Below are 26,777 nucleotides of genomic sequence, written 5' to 3' on the forward strand. Positions count from 1 at the left end.
CGCTCAGATGTGACGGTACCCACTCAGAGGCTGGCAGGTCCTCTGAGGAATTGCCCTCCGCCATCACAGCGGCCACTGAAGGCCCTGTAAGAGAACAGAAGGCAATATCAAGCATGATGACAGATGTTGAGGTGCTGAAGATGGCATGGCACGTGAACATCGATTGCTATTGTGAGTGCTGAATGTTAGTTCTGTCACCAGCCATTTGTCGGCTGGCAGTCTCGGCGTCCCCGACGGACAGGCACTCGAGGGTGCAGCTCTGTTCCAGAGCCTCCTGCTCTGCGTCTGTGAGGACGACCAGATGTTGCGGCCCCCCTCCGGTCTTCACCCTCTCCCGTGCATTTTGGGCTCTCCTCTCCTATAAGGGGAGAAAGTAGAGAGGCATGAGTGAGTGATGGTGACGTGGCCAAATGCTAAATGCATTGGTTTGGGTAAGGCTGACCATGAAAGAGATGCATCGGAGGGTGAGTACGAGACAGAGCCATGACATTGTATGAGGATTCGGTTGAGTGGTAGTGGTGGGATGAGTACTGGGGAGGTGAGGAAGTGCAGGTAAGTTGAGGAAGAGGTTTGAGTGGGTGTGAGGAGTGATGTGATAGAGTAGTGTTGGAAGTGCAGAAGGAGATGGGGGGTGGGGTCTGTGATGTGGAAGACGGAGTGTAGGAGAATGAGTAAGTGTACTCACTTTGGCTGACCAAGTTAGGTCATTGAAGCGCTTCCTGCACTGGATCCATGTGTGGGAGACATTGCTGCTGCTGGTGACCTCCTCTGCCACCTCGAGCCAGGCCTTCTTGGTGGCAGAGGCAGGCCGCTTCCTCCCGTCCGCTGGGTAGAAAATACCCCTCCTCCTCCTCACCCCATCCAGTAGGACCTGGAGTGAGGCATCAGTAAATCTGGGAGCAGCCTTTCCCCTGGGCTGCTCCATTCTATAATCTTGGGTGTTTGCTCCAGGAGCAGCCATTGGAAGACTGCCCCTTTAAATAGGGCTCCTCCAGTTGACAGCCTGTGATGCTGGTGCGCAGTCCGCCCGCTCCGCAGGTTGACGACGGGAAACCCGAAATCCGCGTGGGGAACGGATGGATTTTACTGGGTGGGTTACCCATGCGTCCATTCGCCCCCCCCCCACCATCCCGCCTCCCTGGTAATATCAGGGCCAATGTGTGGTATCAGCACTTCTGTGGTACTTCAAATAATTATGGAAAAGAAGTGCAGGTTGCACAGTTTAGATAATTGGCTTTCCTGAAGTCACTATATTTAGTTCATGTTTAGCAGCTGATATCTTCTGCCTAAATTTGTTACTTAAATAAAAGACCTCTCAATTTACAATTTGCAGGGTTTGTAATGAAACCCCTGATGGTTATATGTCCTACATTATTGGTTTACCCAGCCATTACCTCTGTGAGACAGGATCTGAACTGAATATTCTCACACTGCTAAATAAACACAAACTCCATGGGGCTCGATTTTACCAGCGGGTTCCAGGTGCGTTCCCGGCGGGGGGGGCGTCGAAAATCGCGATATCCAGGTGCGTCACCGGATCGCGCCTCGATCCCGGCCACTTCCGGGTTCCACGCTGACGTGCGGGGCTGCGTGCGCAGGCCCCGCTGGTGGGAATCCCGCAGGTAATTAAAGCCAGCGGGATGCCACTTGAGTGTATTTACCTTGCTTGTTGAGGTCATTAAATGACCTGATTCAGCTGTCTTAATAGGAAGTGTGGGATTTTACCTTCAACCGAGACTGTTTCACACACTGGGGGAAACAGTCTCACTCCAACCGGACGTGTTGCAGCCAGCAGCCTGTGGCAGCTGCCAAGGTGCACTCCACAGGGTGGGGGAGACCCTTCATCAACGCAGGAGGCCACTCCATCACATAGGGCAACGCCTGCCCTCCACCACCCCCCTCCAAGCCAGAGGGAACCCCGACGTGGAACCGCAGCCCCAGTGCGAGGAAACACCTACCTACCGTGCACAACCCCTCAGACCAATACCTGCCAGATGGGGGCCGCTTCGACATCCTCGGAGGACGAACAGCATCACCAGCTCCAGCAGCCTCGCAGTCCACGCCGTCCGCCTCATCGACGTGGAGCCCCCCAACACGTTGCTGCGGCACACCCACCTGCACAGCAGGAGGGAGGGCAACCGCAGAGAGAGCGGCGTCGCAGGGGGCACTACCCGCCGCACAGGGTCTACAGACCGAGGCTCAGCTTCATGGACCTCTCCGAGGAGCAGTGCATACGGAGGGTCAGAGTCACTCGCCAGGTAGTCGCCGACATCCGCAGCCTCCTTAATGACGAGCTGCTCCCGGATGGACCAAGCAGCATCTTCTTACCCGTCGCCGTCAAAGTCACCACTGCCCTCAACTTCTTCGCCTCCGGGGTCTCTCAGTCGTCTGCACACAAGTGCATAAGGCAGGTCACCGATGGGCTGTTCCGCAGGGCCTCGACCTACATCAACTTCGCCATGGATGAGCGCAGCCAGATGGAGAGGGCGGTGGGATTCCATGATGTGGCTGGCTTCCCACGGGTGCAGGGTGTAATCGATTGCACCCACATAGCAATACGGGCACCTCCACATGAGCCAGGGCTGTTCATCAACAGGAAAGGGTATCACTCCATGAACGCCCAGCGCATTTGTGACCACCGCCAGAGATTCCTACACGTGTGCGCCAGATACCCTGGCAGCTGCCACGATGCCTTCGTCCTCAGGGAGTCCACCGTCCCGCCCCTCTTCCACGCACCCAACACCGGCAACGGCTGGCTCCTCGGCGACAAGGGATATCCCCTGCACACGTGGCTTATGACACCTCTGAGGAACCCCATTACCGAGCCGCATTGTCGATATAATGACAGCCACATTGCTACCAGGTCTACAATTGAGCAGGCCATAGGGCTGCTCAAGATCCGCTTCAGGTGCCTTGATCGTTCCGGGGGAGCGCACCAATACACGCCACTCCGAGTGGGACGAATTATAGTTGTCTACTGTGCCCTGCACAACATGGCACTACAGAGAGGGGTGCCGCTGGAGGAGGCCCCATGCACACCCGCCACCCACATTGAGGACGACAATGAGGAGGAGGAGGAGGGGGAGGAGGAAGAGGAGAAGTACGAGCGAGAGGAGGAGGAACGACCCATGGCCCGAACACCGGCTCACCTTCGTGCTCGTCAGGCCAGGGAGGCACTCATATGCCAACGGTTCTCCTAACATCACACTGTGTGAGGCGTTCACAAGTCATAACGTGCGCAGACGAGGGTCCATACAGGCTCCCTCCACAGAAGAGTGGTGCCTGTACACCTGCACCCACTGTATTATGCCCAATGGGTGGGACGGGGTGGTCGTCGTGATGATGAGGCACACGGAAGGGACGTATTGCACAAGCTGCAGAATTATGGACAAGAGGTGGCAGCATTGGTGAGAAAAAGTGACTTTATTTCGTGTTGCCATTCAAAGACTGGAAATAAAAAGATAACAAATAGACAAACACCCTGGTGCAATCCCTGTGTGCTCACGAAACTTTGGGTTCTCGTTTCCTGGTACCCCTACGTGGTGCTACCCCTGTGGCTCCAGCAGAGGTGGTGGCAGGTTGCTCCTGTTCATGCCCTGACCTGGTAGATGCTTTGGGCCGACGCCCCCTGTGTTTCGGTGCCCGTGAGGGCACCTCCACAGCCTTCCAGGCTGCAACCGGGGACATCCCCGGTGTCTCTCAGTCGTCTGCGCAGATGAGCCCTGCAAATACATCGACACCCACTCTGCAGTGACACACTGGGTGGCATCAGTGGTGGGTCCTCATAGGGATACCCAGGAGCGGGCATTATTGCACAAACTGGACAGGATTCGCGAAGACATGGCACTAGTGGAGCCAATATAATGTGTGATGTGAGTTGTTATTTAATTCAATAGAAGTACGAACCATGACAGACCCTCAAACACCCTTGTGCATCCCCTTCATGCTCACGACACGTTTGCCTTACGCTGCCTACTGCACATATGTGATGCATGCCCTGTGGCTGCAGCACAGGTGGTGGCAGGTTGAGTGAGGCTGGCCGTGAGAGAGATGCACGAGAGGGTGAGTATGGGATAGAGCCATGAGATTGTATGAGGATTGGGTTGAGTGGTAGTGGCGGGGTGAGTACTCGCGAGGTGAGTAGGTGCAGGTAAGATGAGGATGATGTTTGAGTGGGTATGAAGGGTGATGTGACAGAGTAGTGTTGGCAGTGCCGAAGGAGATGTGGGGTGGGGGCAGTGATGTGGCAGGCGGAGTGTAGAGGAAAGACTACGTGTTCTCACTGTGGCTGACCTACTTAGGTCATTGGTGTGCCTCCTGCACTGTATGCAGGTGGGCGATATGTTGGTGGCGCAGCTCACCCCCTCTGCCACCTCGGGCCAGTCCTTCTTGGTGGCAGAGGCAGGCCGCTTCCTCCCGCCCGCCGGGGGGAAGATCTCTGTCCTCCCCCCTCCTCCTCACCCCATCTAATGATACCTGGGGTGAGGCATCATTAAACTTGGAGCAGTCTTCCCCCTGGCCTGCTCCATGCTGTAATTTTTACTTTTTGTGGCAGCATCTGTCAGTGGAGGACTGCCCCTTTAAATAGAGCACCTCCAGCTGCCAGATCTTACTGCGCATGCGCAGCCCGCCCGACGCGCAGATCAGCAGCGCGGAACCCGGAGGAGCAGGTAAGTGGATCCAATTAGTGGATTGCCTGCTGCGATCGCGCGGGCAACCCACTGATTTCACCGGGCGCGTTTGGAACGTGCCCGCAGGCCTACCCGCCGGGAACCCGCACCCCTGGTAAAATCGGGCCCCATGTCATTACCAGAAGAAATGACATTCATCAGAGAATCATAGAATTATAGAAAGTTGCAGCACAAAAGGAGGCCATTCAGCCTACTGTGTCCATTCCGGCCAAAAAAGAGCAATCCAGCTTAATCCCACTTTTCAACACTTGGTCCATAGTCCTATAGCTTACGGCACTTCAAGTGCACATCCAAGTACTTTTAAATGAGTTGAGGGTTTCTGCCTCTACCACCCTTTCAGGCAGTGAGTTTCAGACCCCTATCACCCTCTGGGTGAAAAATTTCTCCTCAGCTCCCCTCTCATCCTTCTACCAATTACTTTGAATCTGTGCCTCCTGATCACTGACCACTCTGCTAAGGGAAATAGGTCCTTCCTATCCACACTATCTAGGCCCCTCATAATTTTATACACTCAATTAAATCACCCCTCAGCCTCCTCTGTTCCAATAAAAACAGCCCCAGCATATCCAATCTTTCCTCATGGCTAAAATTCTTCAGTCCTGGCAACATCCTTGTAAATCTCCTCTGTACCCTCTCTAGTGCAATCACATCTTTCCTGTAATGTAGTGACCAGAACTGTTTGCAGCACTCAAGCTGTGGCCTAACCAATGTTTTTACAGTTCTAGCATAACCTCCCTGCTCTTATATTCCATGCCTCGGCTAATAAAGGAAAGTATCCCGTATGTCTTTTTAACCACTTTATCTACTTGTCCTGCTACCTTCAGGGATCTGGGGACATGCACTCCAAGGTCCCTCTGTTCCTCTACACCTCTCAGTATCTTCTCATTTATTGTGTATTCCCTTGCCTTGTTTGCCCTCCCCGAATGCATTACCCTACACTTCTCCGGATTGAATTCCATTTGCAACTTTTCTGCCCACCTGACCAGTCCATTGATATCTTCCTGCAGTCTACAGCTTTCCTGCTCACTATCAACCACATGGCCAATTTTTGTATCATCTGCAAACTTCTTAATCACGCCCCTTACATTTAGGTCCAAATCATTAATATATAGCACAAAAAGCAAGGGACCTGGTATTGAGCCCTGCGGAACCCCACTGGAAACAGCCTTCCACTCACAAAAACAACCATCGACCATTACCCTTTGCTTCCTGCCACTGAGCCAATTTTGGATCCAACTTACCACTTTCCCTTGGACCCCATGGGCTTTTACTTTTCTGACCGGTCTGCCATGTGGGACCTTGTCAAAAGCCTTGCTAAAATCCTTTAAATTCTAAAATCCATTACTGGCACTTTAAAGGATTAAGAAGCCAAATAAGGAGTTAAGGTATATCTTCTGAGAATTTATTTCAGGGGGCTGCCAACTGAGCGAAAGAAGTACCTTTAGTTATCAATAATAATTACAGTGATAATGAATTATGTATAGAATCCTTATTGGCTAGAATAAGGCAACATGTATTTACTAGTAAATTAATAATGAAAGAAAAGTATATTAGAGCACACTCTGCATTTGAATATTTACTAGATGATCTCTCATGGTGTTGCTCATAGCAAGTCATATTCTCTTTCTTATCTGTCTTTGTCATCTTCACGTTTTTCTCTCCTCTTCTGCTTCTCTGTCCATTTGCTTTGTCTTTTGATTCTCACTCCTCTTTTCCACTATTCTTTCTATCTTCTTCTGCTTCCCTCCCTCTCATCTATCCTTTCAGGTGAGAGATGGATGGATGGTGATGGGAAAGGTAACAGTTGCTGGTGGTGGCTACGGGGTGCTGAGGAGGAATCTGGCCATTGCTACAGGCTGGCAAGTTACCGGTGCCTTTTGGGCCACAGGTCATTGGGTGGGGGAGGGATCTAGGTGACAGTATGCATTTTTTGGTGGCAAATGACAGGGGCCAGTTGGGGAGGGCTTTATTCAGAGGTGGGAGACGGGAGTCATGATGTCATGGATGGTAAGGGACTTGTTCACGAGTGAGCGGACATTCTGAAGGGAAACGAGTAGAGGGCAGATTGTTGATCTGCCAGGAGAGGACGGGGGCACAATGGTGGATGGGGTGAGTGTGATGAGAAGGAGGTTGGTAAGATTAACCCTCAGTGGACATACTGAGCAGGAAGGTTAGCGAGAGAACAAGATGGAGTAGTTGAGATTATTGCTCTTAAGGAGACTCTGATGGGTGCCATGATGGGCCCATCGCAGAATGCTGAGTGAGGCACAGAGGATAGCTATGGGTTTGTGCAGTAGAGACAGCATCGTGGATTTGGAAGTGTAATAACAATGTTAGGGACATAGGAGTTGAAGATAAATGGCAACATATGACCGAGACACTTGAATACCAGATTAGATTTTCAATGTGATACAGGAAAATATACTGATACAATGCATATAAAAGTATTTCTGTGATTTATTCATTTCAGAAAATGCAGTCTGAAGCTATTGAGACTCTGTTTATATTAAAAGCTTATTAATGTTCAGCTTGAAGCCATCATATTCCAACTAACAGATCAGTGGTAGCTGTGTGGGCTTCAAAGTCAGTACACTGAATCTGCTCTCCATTATGGACTCATCATCTCCATAATACTTTAACTTATGTGTACAATTTTTACATGAAGGTTTGTTCATACTGAAAGACTCACCTATGAACATAAGGATGAGAGCTCCTGCCACCATAATCACAGTCTGAAGGGCATCTGTGTAAATCACTGCGGACAAACCACCTGCCAGTGGGAAGGCAAAAATAGCCATTTACTGATTTTCCAAGCAAATAATCTTAGACTGTACATAATAAATCTGATATAAATGTGGTCATGCTACTCCCTGAAGCTTTTAGATGAATTTAAATGAAGATAAATCTTTCTGAACACTGAGCCTGTGGAGCTGAGTGCCAGAAATTATACTTGTCATACTTTAGTTTTGAACTTGTTTTAATACATTTATGACTGGAAATTTTTTAAGGACCTACCAAGGCTCCACTGCAGTAGAGATATATCTGGACACATTTCCGATTCAAAAGAGAGTAAATGGGTACATGTTTGGGAGCAAGGTTTGAGCCAGTTCTGTACATAGGCCTAAATAAAGGAAGGGGGGTTAAGAACTCAGGATTTTTAAACACTCCTTAACTGTTATGTTCCTTACTAGCAGGGAATTTGAAATATTAATCTATTGGACTTCAGGTCTTATATGTATATATGTCTATTTAAGATAAACTACAGTATTTTTTTTGTTTTATTTTTTCATCTTCTTTAGATCTTCCTGTGCCAAGGACCAACTGGAAGATAATTTACTGCTGGCCTTTGCCAATACTGCTGCTGAACATGACCAGATCTGTATTCAGCCTCTGACGAGTATGCAGGTGGTATGACTAATCAGATCTCTGAAAGGTTAATTGTTATATTGATGAACGTCAGCTGATAATGTAAGTGTAAATTCTGGGGGGTGGGTGGGGAATGAGTACCCTTTGTTTAATGAAACGTGGGTAGCATTTTGCTTTATTTAATTTATTTACCGGCTTTTTTCTGAGTGGTACAGTATGTTGGAGCTCCAGTGTACTGTGACACTGAGTGCCACAACACGGGTTTGATTCTGAAAGTTCTGACATGACAGCATTCTAATCTCTGCTGCAGTATTAGGAAAAGCACTGAGCAAGGCACTTCTTTATGGAGCGGGAGGAAAGACTGGAGGGTAAGTCATCCTGAACTATTGTCAGGTACCATCCAGAGGCAATTTACAGGGCAGCATAGATAAGGGTTTGCGAGCACCCCTTTTGTCTAAGTATAACGTTGACAGAAGAAGGAAGCAAAAAATTATAAATAACCTTAAAAAAAAATCTATTTTTGTTCTCTTCTTTGGCTCTGTGTAATTTCCAAGCTGTGTGGGAGGAAATATACTCCCAGGCCTCTATCTATACCTTTCAATAGTTGGCTGATTGAGAATTGCCTCAGGGTGACTCATCTATTTATTTTTTTCTCATAAATGCACTGGCTTCCCTTGGTTCTTTCTCCTAATGACCTGTTTAATCTGCAAGTCAACATGTGGCTCAAATTCACATCCAACTCCTGTAGTGTTCTGTGTATCAGTGTATCAACCCACTGTACCACATTGATAAAAGGCAGAAAACAGATCACAAAATTCAAGGTAGAACAAGCTGTAATGTTGACGATATAGGAAAAAAATTATACTTGCATCTAGAGTCTTATTATGATACTTAATCTGGCTCTTGAATTCCCATATATAAACCAACTCAAATTGAAAATATCCAGGCATGGTTTAGACATCAGCAGAAATGCAATATAATATTAGTTGAAGTACCATTTAACTCGTAGCTACTTCAAGGATATCAAGAACTGAGCTGAACACAATTTGGCATTTGCCTAACACCTTTATTTATTTTACTACATCTACACAGATAATACAATTGTCTAGGTGAACATCATTAATGGTATAATAATTTGGTGTCAAAGTTCCAACAGCAAATCATTGGGCTCCATTTTAGCACCCGCTATTGGGGCCTCCGAAAATCGGGGAATCCCGGAGCGGGTCGGGAGCCCGGCTCCAACCCGCCCACTTCCAGGTTCCCCACTGATGCGCCAACGTGCGCGTGCAGCCCCCGCATGTGGGACTCCCGCAGGCAATTAAAGCCGGCGGGATGCCACTTGAGAGTATTTACCTTGCTATTTCAGGTCATTAACAGACCTGATTATGGGAATATGTGAGGAGGGGTGGGATTTTAGAAACAACTGGGACTGTTTCCCATACCGGGGGAAACACTCCCAGTTGAAATGGACGTGTTGCAGCTGTCAGCCTGTGGCAGCTGCAAAGGTCCATTTGACAGGGGGGGGACCCTCACTCATTGCAGGAGGCCACTCTGTCACTTGGGACAAAGTTTGGCCTCCACCACCCTCCTCCTGACAATCAAATTCACCAACTTGCACACTTACTCCGGGGTCCAGAGACATGTACCTACTTTGCGGATCCCCTCAGATGTACATCTTCCAGATGGGGGCCGCCGTAGCTGCAGTCATGACCTCCTCGGAGGGCGAACAGCATCACCAGCCTCGCCGGCCACGCCGTCCACCTCTGACACGTGGAGCTCCACAACACAGTGCTGTGACACATCCACCTGCACAGCAGGAGGGAGGGCAACCGCAGAGAGAGATGTGTCGCAGGGGGCACAGACCGAGGCTCGGCTTCCTGGACCTCTCTAAGCAGCAGTGCACACGGAGGCTCAGAGTCACTCGACATGTAGTCGTGGACATCTGCAGCCTCCTTCATGCCGAGCTGCTCCCGGCTGGCCCGAGCACCATCTTCTTACCTGTCGCTGTCAAAGTCACCACTGCTCTCAACAACTTCTCCTCCGCATCCTTCCAGAGTGCCACTGGGGACATCGCCGATGTCTCTCAGTCGTCTGCACAAAAGAGCCCTGCAAATACACCTACACCCACTTTGCAGTGACACAATGGGTGGCGTCAGGTGTGGGTCTTCATAGTGATCCTCAGGAAAGGGCATTATTGCACAACCCAGACAAGATTCGCAAAGACGTGGCAGTAGTGGTGCCAATATAATATGTGATGTGAGTTGGTCAGAAATCAATAGAAGTAAAAACCATGACAAACCCTCAAACACCCTTGTGCATCCCCTTCATGCACACGACACGTTTGCCTTACACTTCCTACTGTACATATGTGATGCATGCCCTGTGGCTGCAGCACAGGTAGTGGCAGGTTGAGTGCGGCTGACCGTGAAAGAGATGCATGAGAGGTTGAGTATGAGATAGAGCCATGAGATTGTATGAGGATTGGGTTGAGTGGTAGTGGCGGGATGAGTACTGGCGAGGTGAGTAAGTGCAGGTAAGATGAAGATGAGGTTTGAGTGGGTGTGAGGGGTGATGTGATAGAGTAGTGTTGGCAGTGCAGAAGGAGATGTGGGGTGGGGGCGGTGATGTGGCAGACGGAGTGTAGGGGAATGAGTAAGTGTACTTACTTTGGCTGACCTACTTAGGTCATTGCAGCACCTCCTGCACTGTATGCAGGTGGGCGATATGTTGGTGGTGCAGGTGACCTCCTCTGCCGCCTCGAGCCAGGCCTTCCTGGTGGCAGAGGCAGGCCGCTTCCTCCCCCTGATCTCTGTCCTCCCCCTCCTCCTCACCCCATCTAATGATACCTGGAGTGAGGCATCATTAAACCTGGGAGCAGCCTTCCCCCTAAGCTGCTCCATGCTGTAATTTTTCCTATTTCTTGCAGCATCAGTCAGTGGAGGACTGCCCCTTTAAATAGAGCTCCTCCAGCTGACAGACCTTACTGTGCATGCGCAGTCCGCCCGATGCGCAGCTCAGCAGTGGGGCACCCGGAAGACCAGGTAAGTGGATCCAATTACGCTGCGATCGCGCGTGGAGCATACTGATTTCGCCGGGTGCGTTACCCACGCGCCCAATAGACCCCCGCCTCGAACCCGCAGCCCTGGCAATATCGAGCCCATTATGTAAGTTCAACTTAATATAATATAACTCAGTTTAGAATTGCAGTATTACATCCTTAACACCTGGCAATAGCTCAAAATGGGCAATAGTGAATCGGCAGCCCGTTTTACACCTCGCCCATTTTCATTTTCTATTCCATTGACTTCCCGAGGAAATTCCTGGCGTTTATTTCTTATGATTCAACTAATTTTATAGTTCTTTTTTTTAAACATTCTTCACACTTTCCCAAACCTTCTAAAAAGTTTCTACAATGTTCTAAAATCATCTTGTCCAAACTTCTCTACAATTTTCCTTCTGCTCTTGTCTTCTTTAACTTTTGTTCAATCGTCCTACTTCTAGGGTGAAAAACTTCTCCTTTAAATATCTTCCCTTATCAAAATTATAGCATTGTATCAGAAGATTGACCAATTAACCACTACAAACATATGCGCACTTAATTAAAAGTTAATAAAATATCTATTATTCTTAAAGTCATCTTATTGGGTATTACCAGTCATTACTGACAATAGGCAACAAAGGATCCTGTGCCTGACTTTATCCTTTGTTACCAGTATCTCTTTAGAGTCAACAGATTAATAGTAAGATTCCAATTAAAATGGCACACCATCTGTTGTCCAACTACCTTATCTCTGCAAGTGCTTTGCATCTGCACTTAATTAAAAGTTAACAGGGTACATTTTATTGTTTCCTTGTTTTGTTACATTAAACAAATGACATAAGTGCAGGTTTTTACTGATAAATTATCCTAAACCCCACTATTGCTGACTATGAGAAGAGAATAAATGCCCCTTTGACTGATTTGTATCACTTTGCCCATCTTTGTGCAAGGTTCAAATAAAGTTCAAGCATCAGCTTCCCTTATGGTACCAAAATCACATAAGAGAACTGAACTGTATAGTCATTAGTCACTTCTCTTGCATTAGTATTTTGAGTCTATTTTGAGTTATTTTCAGGTACAGCTAGAAGGAGACATATTGGATGGGTTCTACCACGTGGAACCTCATACACTGTTAAGATGGAACCTCATACACTGTTAAGATGGAACCTCATACACTGTTAAGATGGAACCTCATACACTGTTAAGATGGAACCTCATACACTGTTAAGATGTGTTTTTTTTCATGGGAAAAGGTCCTTTTGAACTAGTTCTACAAATTGACTGACTTGGCTTTCAGCTGCTGACAGGATCCTTAAATACCTGCCAGCTCCATGAGTGTGCTTCCCGTCAATTGATGAAGAGCAAACACCACAAGCATACAGTAGCAATTTAAAGACCATGACAATGGAGAGAGAACAGGAGACATTTCTATCTCTATTATTTTCAATAGATGCTATTTTTCTAGGAACACGTTATAAGAATTGAAATAAACTACCAATCCTCCATGATTAACTTCTTTAAAGAAAAGTAAATAAAAATTTGACTAGAATACTAGTTCAATGAAGTGACACTTGGAAGATCTTTTCCAACAGATGACTGTTTCAAACTAAAGAAGGATTTATTTACCATTCTTCAAGCAGCCATCCATTATTGGGATCAGTGGTTTGATTTCACAGGCAATAACTGCCTAAATCACTTCCATCGTTGTGTCTCAACAGACTTTTCAGCTTTAATGATTTTTTCTGGATAATGTTATTACTGTTTCCATGGATGAACAAATCAATGATTATCAGACTGTATACATATCACTCAGGCCTTAAAGTGGTGATGCAGAAACTAGTACAGCAGGTCCTCCAACTCTGGGCTCTTGTGCATCCCCCACTTCCTTCGCTCCACTATTGGTGGCTGTGCCTTCAGCTGCCTAGGCCCTGAGCTCTAAAATTCCTTCCCTAAACCTCTCCACCTCTCTACCTCTCTCTCCTTTAAGACACTCCTTAAAACCTACATCTTTGACCAAGCTTTTGGTCACCTAATGTCTCTTTCTTTGGCTCAATATTAATTTTTGTCTGATTACACTCCTGTGAAGCACCTTGGGACGTTTGACTATGTTAAATGTGCTATATAAAACCAAGCTGTTGTTGTTGTAATCACTCTATTGGAAAAGATAGCAGTTTTCCCCATGGAGAGTTCCTGATCTTACTCTGGGCACGTAGGGAATCAGCACAGCAGATCTGAAACAATTCCCCATGAACAGGAGCAGCATTAATATAAGGTGGGGGCAAAGATCTTCTGTATGCTTTCTTGGCTATGGAACAATTCATAGCTCATGGGTACTAGAAAAGGATAAGAGAATAAACTGCCTGTTACTAAAAGTGATATGTGGATTACTTGTGTCTTACCGACAGCAACATTTTTCTTGTACTTTCAAAGGCACATATGTGTGGTATAAATAATTACCAGCTATTGTGTATATGGCAGTCACCACCAGCAGGATTACTGTAGAAATGTAGAGGTTCCAACCCAGTGAGACTTGGATAAAAAGCGCTCCAGAGAAAATGTCAGTCTGAAAGCAGGAATATAATTGTTACTTTTAAATAACAACCTGTAACCTACATTAATAATCTACTTCTTAAAGGTAGACACACAGTAACAAAAACTTTGCGATGCTTTAAGAAGCCACTTAAAAAAAAGAAATTGGTGATAATTTTCCATCAGTACCAAAGTTTTTAAGCTACTGAGTATGGAGTGACTATAACGAGAAAATCTAATCAAAGTTTTTAGATTATGTCATAAAAATTTTAAATAGTTTTTAATTGTTCACTAAACCCTAAGATTAGATTACAATTTTAAAATCATTTGTTATTGTTTACAACATGCACTTTATGTGAGGGTGGTTTATTCTATTTGGACCTGCTTTGTGTTGGCGGGAGCACTCAGTACTTTCCAGGTCTTTGATGCAACAATAACAATAACTTGCATTTATATAACGCCTTTAATATAGTAAAACATCCCAAGGAGCTTCACAGGAGCATTATCAAACAAAATTTGACACCGAGTCACATGAGGAGTTATAAGGACAAGTGACCAAAAGCTTGGTCAAAGAGATAGGTTTTAAGGAGCATCTTAAAGAAGGAGAGAGAGGTGAAGGAGAGAGAGGTAAAGAGGCAGATGGGTTTAGGGAGGGAATTCCAGAGCTCAGGGCCGAGGCAACTGAAGGCACAGCCGCCAATGGTGGAGTGATGAAAACTGGGGATGCGCAAGAGGCAAGAATTGGAGGAGCGCAGAGATCTCGGAAGGTTGTAGGGCTGGAGGAGGTTACAGAGATAGGGAGGGGTGAGGTAACGAACGGATTTTAAAATAAGGATGAGAATTTTAAAATCAAGGCATTGCCGGACCAGCAGCCTATGTAGGTCAGCGAGCACAGGGGTGATGGGTGAATGGAACATGGTGCGAGTTAGGATATGGGCAGCAGAGTTTTGGATGAGCTCAAGTTTATGGAGGGTGGAAGATGGGAGGCCAGCCATAAGAGCATTGGAATAGTTAAGTCTAGAGGTAACAAAGGCATGGATGAGGGTTTCAGCAGCAGATGAGATGAGGCAGGGGCAGAGACGGGCGATGTTACAGATGTGGAAGTAGGCGGTCTTGGTGATGGTGCGAATATGTGGTCAGAAGCTCATCTCAGGGTTAAATAGGATGTCAAGGTCTGGTTCAGCCTCAGACATTGGCCAGGGAAAGGGACGGAGTCAGTGGCGAGGGAACGGAGTTTGTGGCAGGGACCAAAGACAATGACTTCGGACTTCCCAATATTTAGTTGGAGGAAATTTTTGCTCATCCAGTACTGGACAAGCAGTGTGACAAATCAGAGACAGTGGAGGGGACAAAAGAGGTGGTGGTGAGGTAGAGCTGGGTGTCGTCAGCGTACATGTGGAACCTGATGTGTTTTTGGATTTTGTGGCTGAGGAACAGCATGTAGATGAGAAATTGGAGGGGGCCAAGGATAGCTCCTTGGAGGGCCAGAGGTAATGGTGAGGGAGCGGAAAGAGAAGCCATTGCAGGTGATTCTCTGGCTATGTCTGGATAGATAAGAATGGAACCAGGCGAGCACAGTCCCACCCAGCTGGACGACAGAAGAGAGGCTTTGGAGGAGAAGGATGTGGTCAACCATGTTAAAGGCTGCAGACAGGTCGAGAAGGATGAGGATGGATAATTTACTATGGTCACAGTCACATAGGATGTCATTTGTGACTTTGATAAGGGCCGTTTCAGCATTGTGGCAGGAGTGGAAGCCTGATTGGAGGGATTCAAACATGAAGTTGCAGGAAAGATGGGCACGAATTTGGGAGGCGACAACATGTTCAAGACTTTGGAGAGGAAAGGGAAGTTGGAAATGGGGTGCTAGTTTGCAAAGACAGAGGGGTCAAGGGTGGGTTTTTTGAGGAGGGGGTGATGATGGCAGATTTGAAGAGGAGGGGGACAGTACCTGAGGAGAGGGTACCATCAACGATATCAGCTCACATAGGGGCCAGGAAGGAAAGTTGGGTGGTCAGCAGTTTAGTGGGAATAGGGTTGAGGGAGCAGGAGGTGGATCTCATGGTCAAGATGAGCTCAGAGAGGGTATGAGGGGTGATAGGAGAGAAACTAGAGAAAGATGCGAGTTCAGGGCTCGAGCAGGGGGGAGCATTAGAGGAAGTTTGGCTTGGTGGGCTAGGGGAAGGGAGGGAAGCAGCAGAGGCAGCTGAACGGATGGTCTCAATCTCAGTGACAAAGAAGTCCATGAGTTCCTCGCACTTGTTGTTGGAGGTGAGGGTGGAGGAGGCGGGGGGAGGGGTTTAAGAAGACGGCTTGTAGTGGAGAAGAGAAGCTGGGGGTTATTTTTGTAGTTCAGGATGATCCTGGAACAGTGAGCAGTTTTGGCAGAGGATAGCAGGACCTGATAGTGCTTTACGTGGTCCAGTCAGATCTGGCAATGAATGGCTAAACCAGTTGTCTGCCATAAACGTTCAAGTCTGCATCCCTTGGACTTAAGGGAGCGGAGATGGGGGCCATACCAGGGGGAACAAACAGGGTGAGAGAGAGTAATGGTTTTAATGGGGACAAGGATACCAAAGATGGAGGTGAGGGTGTGAATGAGCAGATCGGCAGCTGCAGAAATGTTGTGGTGAATGGAGGGCCAAAGGCTAGACAGTTGGAAATTTGAAAGTGCCATTGTAAAGGACTTGGGCACAGCGATGTAAATGGATTAATGATTGTCAATCCATTACTGAAGGTTTATGGGTAAATAATTTGTAGTTGATTATAAGCGCTAAGATGTGGACCTTTTATCAAATCCCAACACCCGTCCTGATGGAGGCCAGGAAAATCATAGTGACACCATGCCGCCCTGAGGGCAGAACCAAAGCCCAATGATCAAGATAGGTTTTTTCTCCCCTGCAGCTCCCAATGGAGCCAAGAGGGCTTCAAGATAATCGATCCCCTCCAAGATTAATTTAAGAAAATTGTTTTTAAAGCATATTTTTCCCTGTTTTATCATCCCCGGCTAGAACAGCTGCTTCCAGGCCTCTTTAGGTATCTCTTTGAAGGTACTAAAGATTGGCTTAGAGTGACTTTCCCTATTGGTGGGGGAGTGGGAGATGTCAATTGCCCACTTCTCTTCTGCAGAAGAAAGAGACTGGAGAATCAGCAGCTGATCCGTAGTTACCTGAACCAGTCTAGAGCACCTTCTAACTGCTGGTTAAAAATTGTCAAAAGCAGAAGCTTGGGACTAGATCACTTGTCCATGTCCCCACTGTGGGTAAAGATACCTGGAAACAAAATGGTGGGGATGGTTTACATATAAGAGTATATAAATAAAGCACATAGTTCCACTAGAGAGGAACAAATGGTTAAGTTTGTGGTGGCATTGTATTTCCTGCTGGGTGTTCTAGTTTAGTTGCTCTCTGCACTATAATGCCCATTTACAAGATTTATGGATTTGTCATTTCTTTCCATGAATGTGAGTTGTGCTCATGAACAATTGACACAGAGCACTATTTTACTGAAAATAATAACTGCTTCAGGTTTCAAAAAAAATCAATCACATCAAGAGACATGTAAAAGGGCAAACTGACCCTGGTAGTTGGTGAAAGTACAAAAAGACTTGACTGATGTGAACTGGGTTGTCAATGGACAAAACAAAACTTTTCCATTGCTTAATGCACGCTCCAATAACTCTCAGCAAGTAATAACTAACTTTATATTTGAACTGTTTATACAAGAGACAAGAGTTCCATTCAACAGCATCGGTCATCAGCGTCCCAATGTAAACAGTCCTGGGACCAATGTAACTAGTAACTAGCACTGTGGGTTTAATCTAATATAGCAGGGACTGGGATAAAACAAGATGAGAATCAGAAAGGCATGCAAAAAGGGGCAAAGAGTGTGGGAAACATAGAAGATAAAAATAGGAAAGTAATAAAGACCAGATCAGGAGAAGAAATGGATTAAACAAACGACATTTCTGAGATTGGGCGGGAGGGAATGGGTTGATGCTTTGGGTGGGGACCCTCTGTTGGATGATGGTTTGCTCTGCACCCTTGATGTCAATCTGCTATTTTTTTCTCTCAGGCTCCTGAGCTGCTGGACTCTTCTATGCTTTGCCAGTTTTTCCTGCTTCCATTTCTACCTACCCTACTATCTACTGCCTAGCCTATTCACCCATTCTCTGTGCCTTGTACATGTCTTTAATTTCACTCATTATACCTCCTATTGTCTCATGCTAATTTCACTTCTGTCATTTAACTATCTCCTTTGTGTCCACTTCTATTTCTTCTCTCACACGTGTTTGTGTGAGTGTGTGCGCCCACATATTTATGATTTCCCTCCCCGTTCCCTTCTGTTTTATTTTTAATACTAAATCATTAACTCCCCTCCTCTCCCTAGAGATGGTGCCTTACTTGCTGACTGTTTCCAGCATTTTTTGTTTTGTTTCAGATTTTCAACAGCTGCAGCTTTTTGCTTTTTGATTGCAAAACAGAGAAAGGCAAGTTTTGGTTGGGAGAACAGCCAGGAGTAAAGACGGGAGTAGTGTGCAAAGTTTCACAGCTGGTATTCCGTTTGAACTTTTGAGATTGATGTAGAATGTTGGGATATAGCTGCAGCAGTTCTTGTGTTTGTGGCATAAAATGTGGAAATGTGACTTAAACGCTAACGTTTCATGGTGCTGCTCCAGGCATGATCTAGTAAAGGACCGATAGATTGGCAACACCTCTCCTACTTACCGATATCTTAGTGAATATGTACAGGATTAGAGATAGTATGGACATGTAGATTCGGATTCTCTGCCCTCCAAACCTTTTCTTCAAATACTCGGGCATAGTGACAACACCAGCAGCAATGTACACTGGGACAAAGATCCAACCAAGTGCCACCAGAAGCCAAGTAGCCTAAAACAATAAGAAGATGCAATTAGAGAGGCCAGGAGTCAGATCTCTATTTGTGCTCAGAGTAACATTATTTTGATAAATTGTATTAACCCTATGGAGAATGATAGGTCTGGCCCAAAAGTTAAAATTCTAAATTGGAGAAAGGCCAATTTTGATGATATTAGACAGGAACTTTCAGAAGTTGATTGGGAGAGTCTGTTGGCAGGCAAAGGGACGTCTGGTAAGTGGGAGGCTTTCAAAAGTGTGTTAACCAGGGTTCAGGGTAAGCACATTCCTTATAAAGTGAAGGGCAAGGCTGGTAGAAGTAGGGAACCTTGGATGACTCAGGAGATTGAGGCCTGAGTCAAAAAGAAGAAGGAGGCATATGACATGCATAGACAGCTGGGATCAAGTGGATCCCTTGAAGAGTATAGAGATTGCCGGAGTAGAGTTAAGAGAGAAATCAGGAGGGCAAAAAGGGGACATGAGATTGCTTTGGCAGATAAGGCAAAGGAGAATCCAAAGAGCTTCTACAAATACATAAAGGGCAAAAGAGTAACTAGGGAGAGAGTAGGGCCTCTTAAGGATCAACAAGGTCATCTATGTGCGGAACCACAAGAGATGGGTGAGATCCTGAATGAATATTTCACATCGGTATTTACGGTTGAGAAAGGCATGGATGTTAGGGAACTTGGGGAAATAAATAGTGATGTCTTGAGGAGTGTACATATTACAGAGAGGGAGGTGCTGGAAGTCTTAACGCGCATCAAGGTAGATAAATCTCCGGGACCTGATGAAATGTATCCCAGGACGTTATGTGAGGTTAGGGGGGAAATTGCGGGTCCCCTAGCAGAGATATTTGAATCATCGACAGCTACAGGTGAAGTGCCTGAAGATTGGAGGGTAGCAAATGTTGTGCCTTTGTTTAAGAAGGGCGGCAGGGAAAAGCCTGGGAACTACAGACCGGTGAGCCTGACATCTGTAGTGGGTAAGTTGTTAGAGGGTATTCTGAGGGACAGGATCTACAGGCATTTGGAGAGGCAGGGACTGATTAGGAACAGTCAGCAAGGTTTTGTGAGAGGAAAATCATGTCTCACGAATTTGATTGAGTATTTTGAAGGGGTAACCAAGAAGATAGATGAGGGCTGTGCAGTAGACGTGGTCTACATGGATTTTAGCAAAGCCTTTGACAAGGTACCGCATGGTAGGTTGTTACAGACGGTTAAGTCTCACGGGATCCAAGGTGAGGTAGCCAATTGGATACAAAATTGGATTGACGACAGAAGACAGAGGGTGGTTGTAGAGGGTTGTTTTTCAAACTGGAGGCCTGTGACCAGCGGTGTGCCTCAGGGATTGGTGCTGGGTCCGCTGTTATTTGTTATTTATATTAATGATTTGGATGAGAATTTAGGAGGCATGGTTAGTAAGTTTGCAGATGACACCAAGATTGGTGGCATTGTGGACAGTGAAGAAGGTTATCTAGGATTGCAACGGGATATTGATAAATTGGGCCAGTGGGCCGATGAATAGCAGATGGAGTTTAATTTAGATAAATGTGAGGTGATGCATTTTGGTAGATCGAATCGGGCCAGGACCTACTCCGTTAATGGTAGGGCGTTGGGGAGAGTTATAGAACAAAGAGATCTAGGAGTACAGGTTCATAGCTCCTTGAAAGTGGAGTCACAGGTGGATAGGGTGGTGAAGAAGGCATTCGGCATGCTTGGTTTCATTGGTCAGAACATTGAATACAGGAGTTGGGATGTCTTGTTGAAGTTGTACAAGACATTAGTAAGGCCACACTTGGAATACTGTGTACAGTTCTGGTCACCCTATTATAGAAAGGATATTATTAAACTAGAAAGAGTGCAGAAAAGATTTACTAGGATGCTACCGGGACTTGATGGTTTGACTTATAGGGAGAGGTTGGATAGACTGAGACTTTTTTCCCTGGAGCGTAGGAGGTTTAGGGGTGATCTTATAGAAGTCTATAAAATAATGAGGGGCATAGATAAGGTAGATAGTCAAAATCTTTTCCCAAAGGTAGGGGAGTCTATAACGAGGGGGCATAGATTTAAGGTGAGAGGGGAGAGATACAAAAGGGTCCAGAGGGGCAATTTTTTCACTCAAAGGGTGGTGAGTGTCTGGAACGAGCTGCCAGAGGCAGTAGTAGAGGCGGGTACAATTTTGTCTTTTAAAAAGCATTTGGACAGTTACATGGGTAAGATGGGTATAGAGGGATATGGGCCAAGTGCAGGCAATTGGGACTAGCTTAGTGGTATAAACTGGGCGACATGGACATGTTGGACCGAAGGGCCTGTTTCCATGTTGTAAACTTCTATGATTCTATTCTAACCCCTGGCTAATGATTATTAAAAAATATTTATTTAGGCCATAATGAACACAAAGACGTGCACGAATTAGTTTTATGCTTTATTTTAAACCATGTCGCTGTCCACTTCACCTTATGTCAACATGAGACATGGGGGTAATTCAAACAATTAGTATACCCATTGTGACAGAAATTACATTTTTGTTTGTCTCATTTTAACTTGGTGGCTGTCCCTTTAAATTCATTCACAATTCATAAGAAGTTTCAAAAAACTAGCTACAGACAGAAACTTGGCCCAAGCTTGATGCCAAAGCATGAAGTTTAGTTCAGTTGTTTGTAAAGCTGAGGGATCAGCCAAGCCTCTTTCGAACAAAAACAAGCTACGCGATTTAAACAAAAAGCAAAATACTACAGATGCTGTTAATCTGAAAGAAAACCAGAGAATGCTGGAAAAACTCAGCAGATCAGGCAGCATCTGTGGAGAGAGCAGACAAGTTGACACCTTGGGTTTGGACCCTTTGTCAAAACTGGAAAATAATTACTGATGAACAGTATTTAAAAAGGAACATAACAAAGTGAAGGGGGAGGGGAAATCATACATGCACACAGGTGCAGGATGGCAGTGTAATATCACCTGCCATTTAACTATCTCCTCTTCCACTTCAGTACTTTACAGATCATCTATTTCATTTTGCGTGTGTGTGTACAGGTGCTTTTTCCTCCCCCTTCCATTTGTTCCATTCCCTTTTAAATGCTGTTCATCGGTAATTATGTTCAAATTTTGAACAAACAGACGATGATCTCAAGGGTCTTGCCATGAAAAGAAGGATGTAAGCTGAGCATCAGACAAATGTGAAGGCTCGGCATGGTTTCTCCCAAGATGTGTGGCAAACAGATGAGCTAGCAGTGAAGTCCACTGCCCTGCAATGGCCCAACGACCTGGACGGTTCAACACATTGCAGGGCAGTCTGCAAAAAGGTGGCAGCTGCAGGAACTCTGAAAAAGCCTAGCAAGCCACTCAGTTGTATCAATACCAATTATATCAAGAGCAACCAGGGATGGCCAATAATGCTGGCCTCGCCAGCAACACTTACATCCCGATAATGAATTTAAAAAAATTATCCCCCACTTCATGAGTGATCCAGGCAAGTCAGTCAACTCAATGTGAAGGCATTGTATAAAGGACTGCAGATCTTGGGGGACCATCTGAAGAGATCACTGTCAACCAGATTGCAAAGTATACAGGGCAGCGTCTCGGAGGGACTAAACGATATTCGGTTGCTTTTCCCCCATGGATTTAAGGATCTTTTTGATTTTGTGATGTCCTTTCATCCACTAATCGCTAGTAACCAGAATCCTGTTTACCAATGGAGAAGCTGGTCTGTGGGCCTCAGAGGCTACATCCCCTCATGGCAACAGCATAGAGGAGTACTCCATCAACTCTCTGCAGAAGCCTTCAGCTTTGCAGGACCAAGGTTCCAAGGAGCCCACGGGTTTCATGTCCATAGAAGAAGTGTTAGGATTGGACGCAGAAAAACTCACGTGCTCACAAGGGGTATGCACAGTGACAGAGCAAATGATGCTTTTTTAAATAGTTGTAATAAATCTAGTGTAATAAGTCACTGCAATATGTAAGGTAAGGACTGTTTAGTGTTTGGTTGTCTTATATACCAATGGGGAGTGAGTAATATGCTGATCTTGAGGCTCAGGATTAAGAAGTGATGGCTAGCTATGAGGAATAATGATTTTAAATAGACCATAGAGAGTTTGTGAGAAGAGGCAGATCTCTAATAGGCTGAGACTTCCATATAATCGTGCTGTATTCATCGATGAAGGTGTGCCAAATGAATCTGTCCCTCAGCTGTCTAGCAGACATTGCCACTGCACCTGGTTCCCCTTCTACATGGGCCAGGTGTTCAGCATCAGCAGTGTCATCATCAGCCTCCCTGGCATCGTCTGGGTCATTTACCATCAGTCCTTTCCTGATTTCAAAGATGTGAAGCACATAACATGCTACCATAATTCCAGAAATACTGTTGGGCGTATACTGTATGGTACCACTGGAGGTATCCAAACGACCCTTCCTTTCAACATCCTAATGGTTTTCTCAATTCTTAGCCTTGTCTTCAAGTTACTTCATTGTAACAATCCTCTGCAGCACAGGTGGTCCTATGGAGAGACACCAAGAGTCTTTGGAGTAGAGGGTATCTCTTGTCACCCAGCAGCCATCCTGTCCCTTGTTCCTGTTGTTGAATTAGAGCTGGAACACTGGATTAATTAAGTATAAAAGCATTATGGCAGCTTCTAGCATATTGTGAATTCATGTGCAAGAAGCTATTCCTATCATCGAAAATGACCAGCATATTCAGGGAATGGTTCATGTAAATATAAGGGTTTGAATTTGGTGCATGCAATGTCACATGGGTGCAATCAATAGCTTTTCAAGCTTAACACAGAATGTAAGGGAAGACTTCCTGAGTATGAATGAAAAAATGTTTTCAATACCTTCAGCAAGTTCTAAGATATGACCAAACGTCTCCACAAGCAATCTCAGTGAGCAGTACCCCTTTAACCAAACCATGATGAATGGGTCTTGTGAAACTGTGCCATTTAAACTGTGGTGCACATTCACAAGAACTGATGGGAAGGAAGAATTTTTAAACTGTGGTGCACATTCACAAGAACTGCCTCTTCTCACAAACTCTCTATGGTCTATTTAAAATCATTATTCCTCATAGCTAGCCATCACTTCTTAATCCTGAGCCTCAAGATCAGCATATTACTCACTCCCCATTGGTATATAAGACAACCAAACACTAAACAGTCCTTACCTTACATATTGCAGTGACTTATTACACTAGATTTATTACAACTATTTAAAAAAGCATCATTTGCTCTGTCACTGTGCATACCCCTTGTGAGCACGTGAGTTTTTCTGCGTCCAATCCTAACACTTCTTCTATGGACATGAAACCCGTGGGCTCCTTGGAACCTTGGTCCTGCAAAGCTGAAGGCTTCTGCAGAGAGTTGATGGAGTACTCCTCTATGCTGTTCCATTCAGTTTTAGGGTGGGCTAAACAAGCACCACCCTCACAGTGGCAGTCACATGTTGGGCTACTTCTGTTGGGCTACTTCTCCAGATTCAAATTCTCAAGTTGCCATGGTGGGATTTGAACTCATATTCTCTGGATTAATAGCCTAGGCCTCTAGGATTATTAGCCCAGGCCTCTGGATTACCAATCCAGTAACACAACCACTACACCACCTTACCCATCTGTTTGTTGCATACACTTGTCTTTAAACACTTTCAAAATAATCGACAAATTAATTTGGATTTAGATGCGCCATCACATCCACAGGATGTCATAAGCATTCCATTTTCAATTAATTACTTTTAAAGTATGGTTTCTGTTATGTTGGCAAATACAACACACATTTGCACACAGCAAGATTTCTCACACAACAAATTATGTGAATAACCAGTTAATTTTTTTTGCTGGTATTTGTTGATTGAAGAATATTGGCCAGGACACAAGGAGGACTCCCTGCTCTTCTTCAAATAGTGCCAAAGGATCTTTACTCCACTTGAACAGGCAGATGGAGCCTCAGTTTAACTTCTCATCTGAATGATGGCACCTTTTAGCAATGCAGCACTTCCTCAGTGCTACACTAAGTATCAGTCTAAATTATGTGCTTGCACCCACAACCTTCTGACTCATAGGTGCTGTAACCATAACCTCAAAAGAGCACCCAAGGTGTCCAACACAGCCCTAGGATCACATGCCCCTGAGCCCTGGCAATCTGGCCCTTAAAGCCCAGCCAACTAAGCTGTATTTGTGCTTATATTTCTAATTTGTTCATTTGTCTTGTTTTCATTTTACATAGGATTACATAGAATCTACAGCACAGAAACAAGCCATTTGGCTGCACTGGTCTATGTTGGTATTTATACTCTGCATGAGCCTTCTCCCATTCCAATTACTATTCCATTACAACAGTCAGTACACTTCAAAAGTACTTAATTGGTTGTAAAGTACTTTGGGACGTCCTGAGGTCTTGAAAGGTGCTATATAAATGCAAGTTCTTTCTTTTTTTCCCCACCTTGCCCCCATATCCCTCTATTCCTTTCTCCCTCATGTATGCATCAAGCCTCCCCTTAAATGCACCAGGGCGATTTGCCTCAACCACTCCAAATGACAGCGAGTTCCACCTTCTCACCACTCTCTGTGTAATGAAATTCCTCCTAGATTCTTTATTTGATCTGTTAGTGGCTATTTAATATTAATGCCCCCTTGTTCTGGACTTGCCCACATATGGAAACAGGTTCTCCACATGCACCCTATTGAACCTCTTGATGATTTTAACTGACGTTCGCAAAGGGTTGTTTTTAGCACTATTGTCTCATTGGTAGAATAATTCTAAACAGAACACCAAGATCTGTCAGTTATCAGCAAATTAGTGGGAACATGGATATAAACAGTATATGTGGCGTCCAAGGTTCCATCATAGATACCTACGCCACCCACAAAAGCTTGGACACCACTGCCTTATTGTATTAGCAATGGGGCTCTGTGAAATTGCCCTACTGTGTAATGGGTTGAGATCATTAATATCCTTGTTATTTTACTGCTTATTTGGTGGGATTTATTTATTTTATACAATGATCTTCATAACCTCTGCAAGAAAATCATAGTAAAGAGCACTCAAATCCCATTTTCATTTGTCTGTACACTCTTCAATGTGCCTCCCAAATAAGTAACTCAGAACTGGAGTAAAATTGTGTCAGCTCCAATGTAATAACTAATTCACAATCCAATACACATCATGAAATCATGACAAGTGCAGTGAGAAAAAAGCATCCAAGATTTGATGATGTATAATTAGTTAATTTTGTTTCCCAGCTTTTAATATTTAGAAACAGTGATCGACTGCAGCTCAATACAAACTGAACCCTGCAGTACATGAGTAATTTCTGTTTCAGCAAAGGGGAAGATTTTGAGCAAGAATCCAGACTGTGGGTGGAAGAATAGGAGACTATACTGTAGCCTGTCTAGATATAAAAAAAGAACACGCAGTTTATCAATAAGATATTGCATGTGATAATTTAGAAACTGTAACAGCCAAACCTACATTCCATTCAAAACCTCCAACAGCAATGCCTCCTGCAGCTCCTGTGCCTGCCAGACCGATAAACAGGCCACTGCCCACGTTACTGGACATGAGTGATGCCCCAATCTGTTAATATATTGAGAATAACAAGATAAAACAAAGAGGTTCAACTGGTTTCAATGTTAAACATTTTTTTATAATGTACATGCATTTCATTTACCTGAGGCTTGCAACATCTATGAAATTCATAAATGTTCATTCTGTTGTTTGATTATAACTTTAAGCATATCTATTCAGACAATAGAAACTTATTTTTAATAATTATTTTCATTATTCTTTTCTTTAATGTGAAACTAAAGAAACAGATTCCAAATGCAAGTTGGAAATTAGCTTTTTGTCCAACAGGTTTCAGCATTACTCTGGTATGGAAGGTGATGTGATAATTCCTAAATGTAAACATTTGTATTGTGGTCTAGGGGGTAAAGTTCCTTTGCGAACAGCCAGCTAGTCATCCCAAGGAGACAAAAAGGGAAAAGGAAAACTGAATTTGTGAAGGACTTTGAGGTGAAAGAGGGTATCCCTCCCGGTCAGAGGTGAATAATATCTCTCTTCCAATTTGCTTTTATTACGTATTATCTTGCTTGTTTTTTTCCTGGTGGATGGAGGTAATTGAAGTTCAAATCCTTGACCTTAATACCGTACTTAAAAGTTAAAAGGGGAAGTTGTTTTTATCATACTGTTATTGCTGATATAACAAAAGGGAATAACATTTATTAACAAAAAGTGTATATTACATTTGCTATATTATCTGAACGCTGCACTAATCCGCATCAAATATTAAC

At 45.0% G+C, this 26,777-nt stretch overlaps 1 protein-coding gene across 2 annotated transcripts in view; it reads right to left on the minus strand.

Annotated features, from left to right (window-relative positions):
- Positions 1–26,777, minus strand: part of slc5a9 (solute carrier family 5 member 9) — a 60,511-nt gene that overhangs the window by 32,582 nt on the left and 1,152 nt on the right. For both annotated transcript variants that reach the window (XM_067990252.1, XM_067990253.1), the window contains exons 3-6: positions 25,957–26,061; positions 18,354–18,518; positions 13,555–13,660; positions 7,381–7,461 (exon numbers count right to left, since the gene is read on the minus strand). In XM_067990252.1, coding sequence (XP_067846353.1) covers positions 7,381–7,461; positions 13,555–13,660; positions 18,354–18,518; positions 25,957–26,061 — 457 coding nt within the window. The remainder of the gene's footprint in view (positions 1–7,380; positions 7,462–13,554; positions 13,661–18,353; positions 18,519–25,956; positions 26,062–26,777) is intronic.

Source organism: Heptranchias perlo, chromosome 9 (assembly GCF_035084215.1).
Source record: "Heptranchias perlo isolate sHepPer1 chromosome 9, sHepPer1.hap1, whole genome shotgun sequence".
Taxonomy (NCBI): Eukaryota; Metazoa; Chordata; class Chondrichthyes; order Hexanchiformes; family Hexanchidae; genus Heptranchias; species Heptranchias perlo.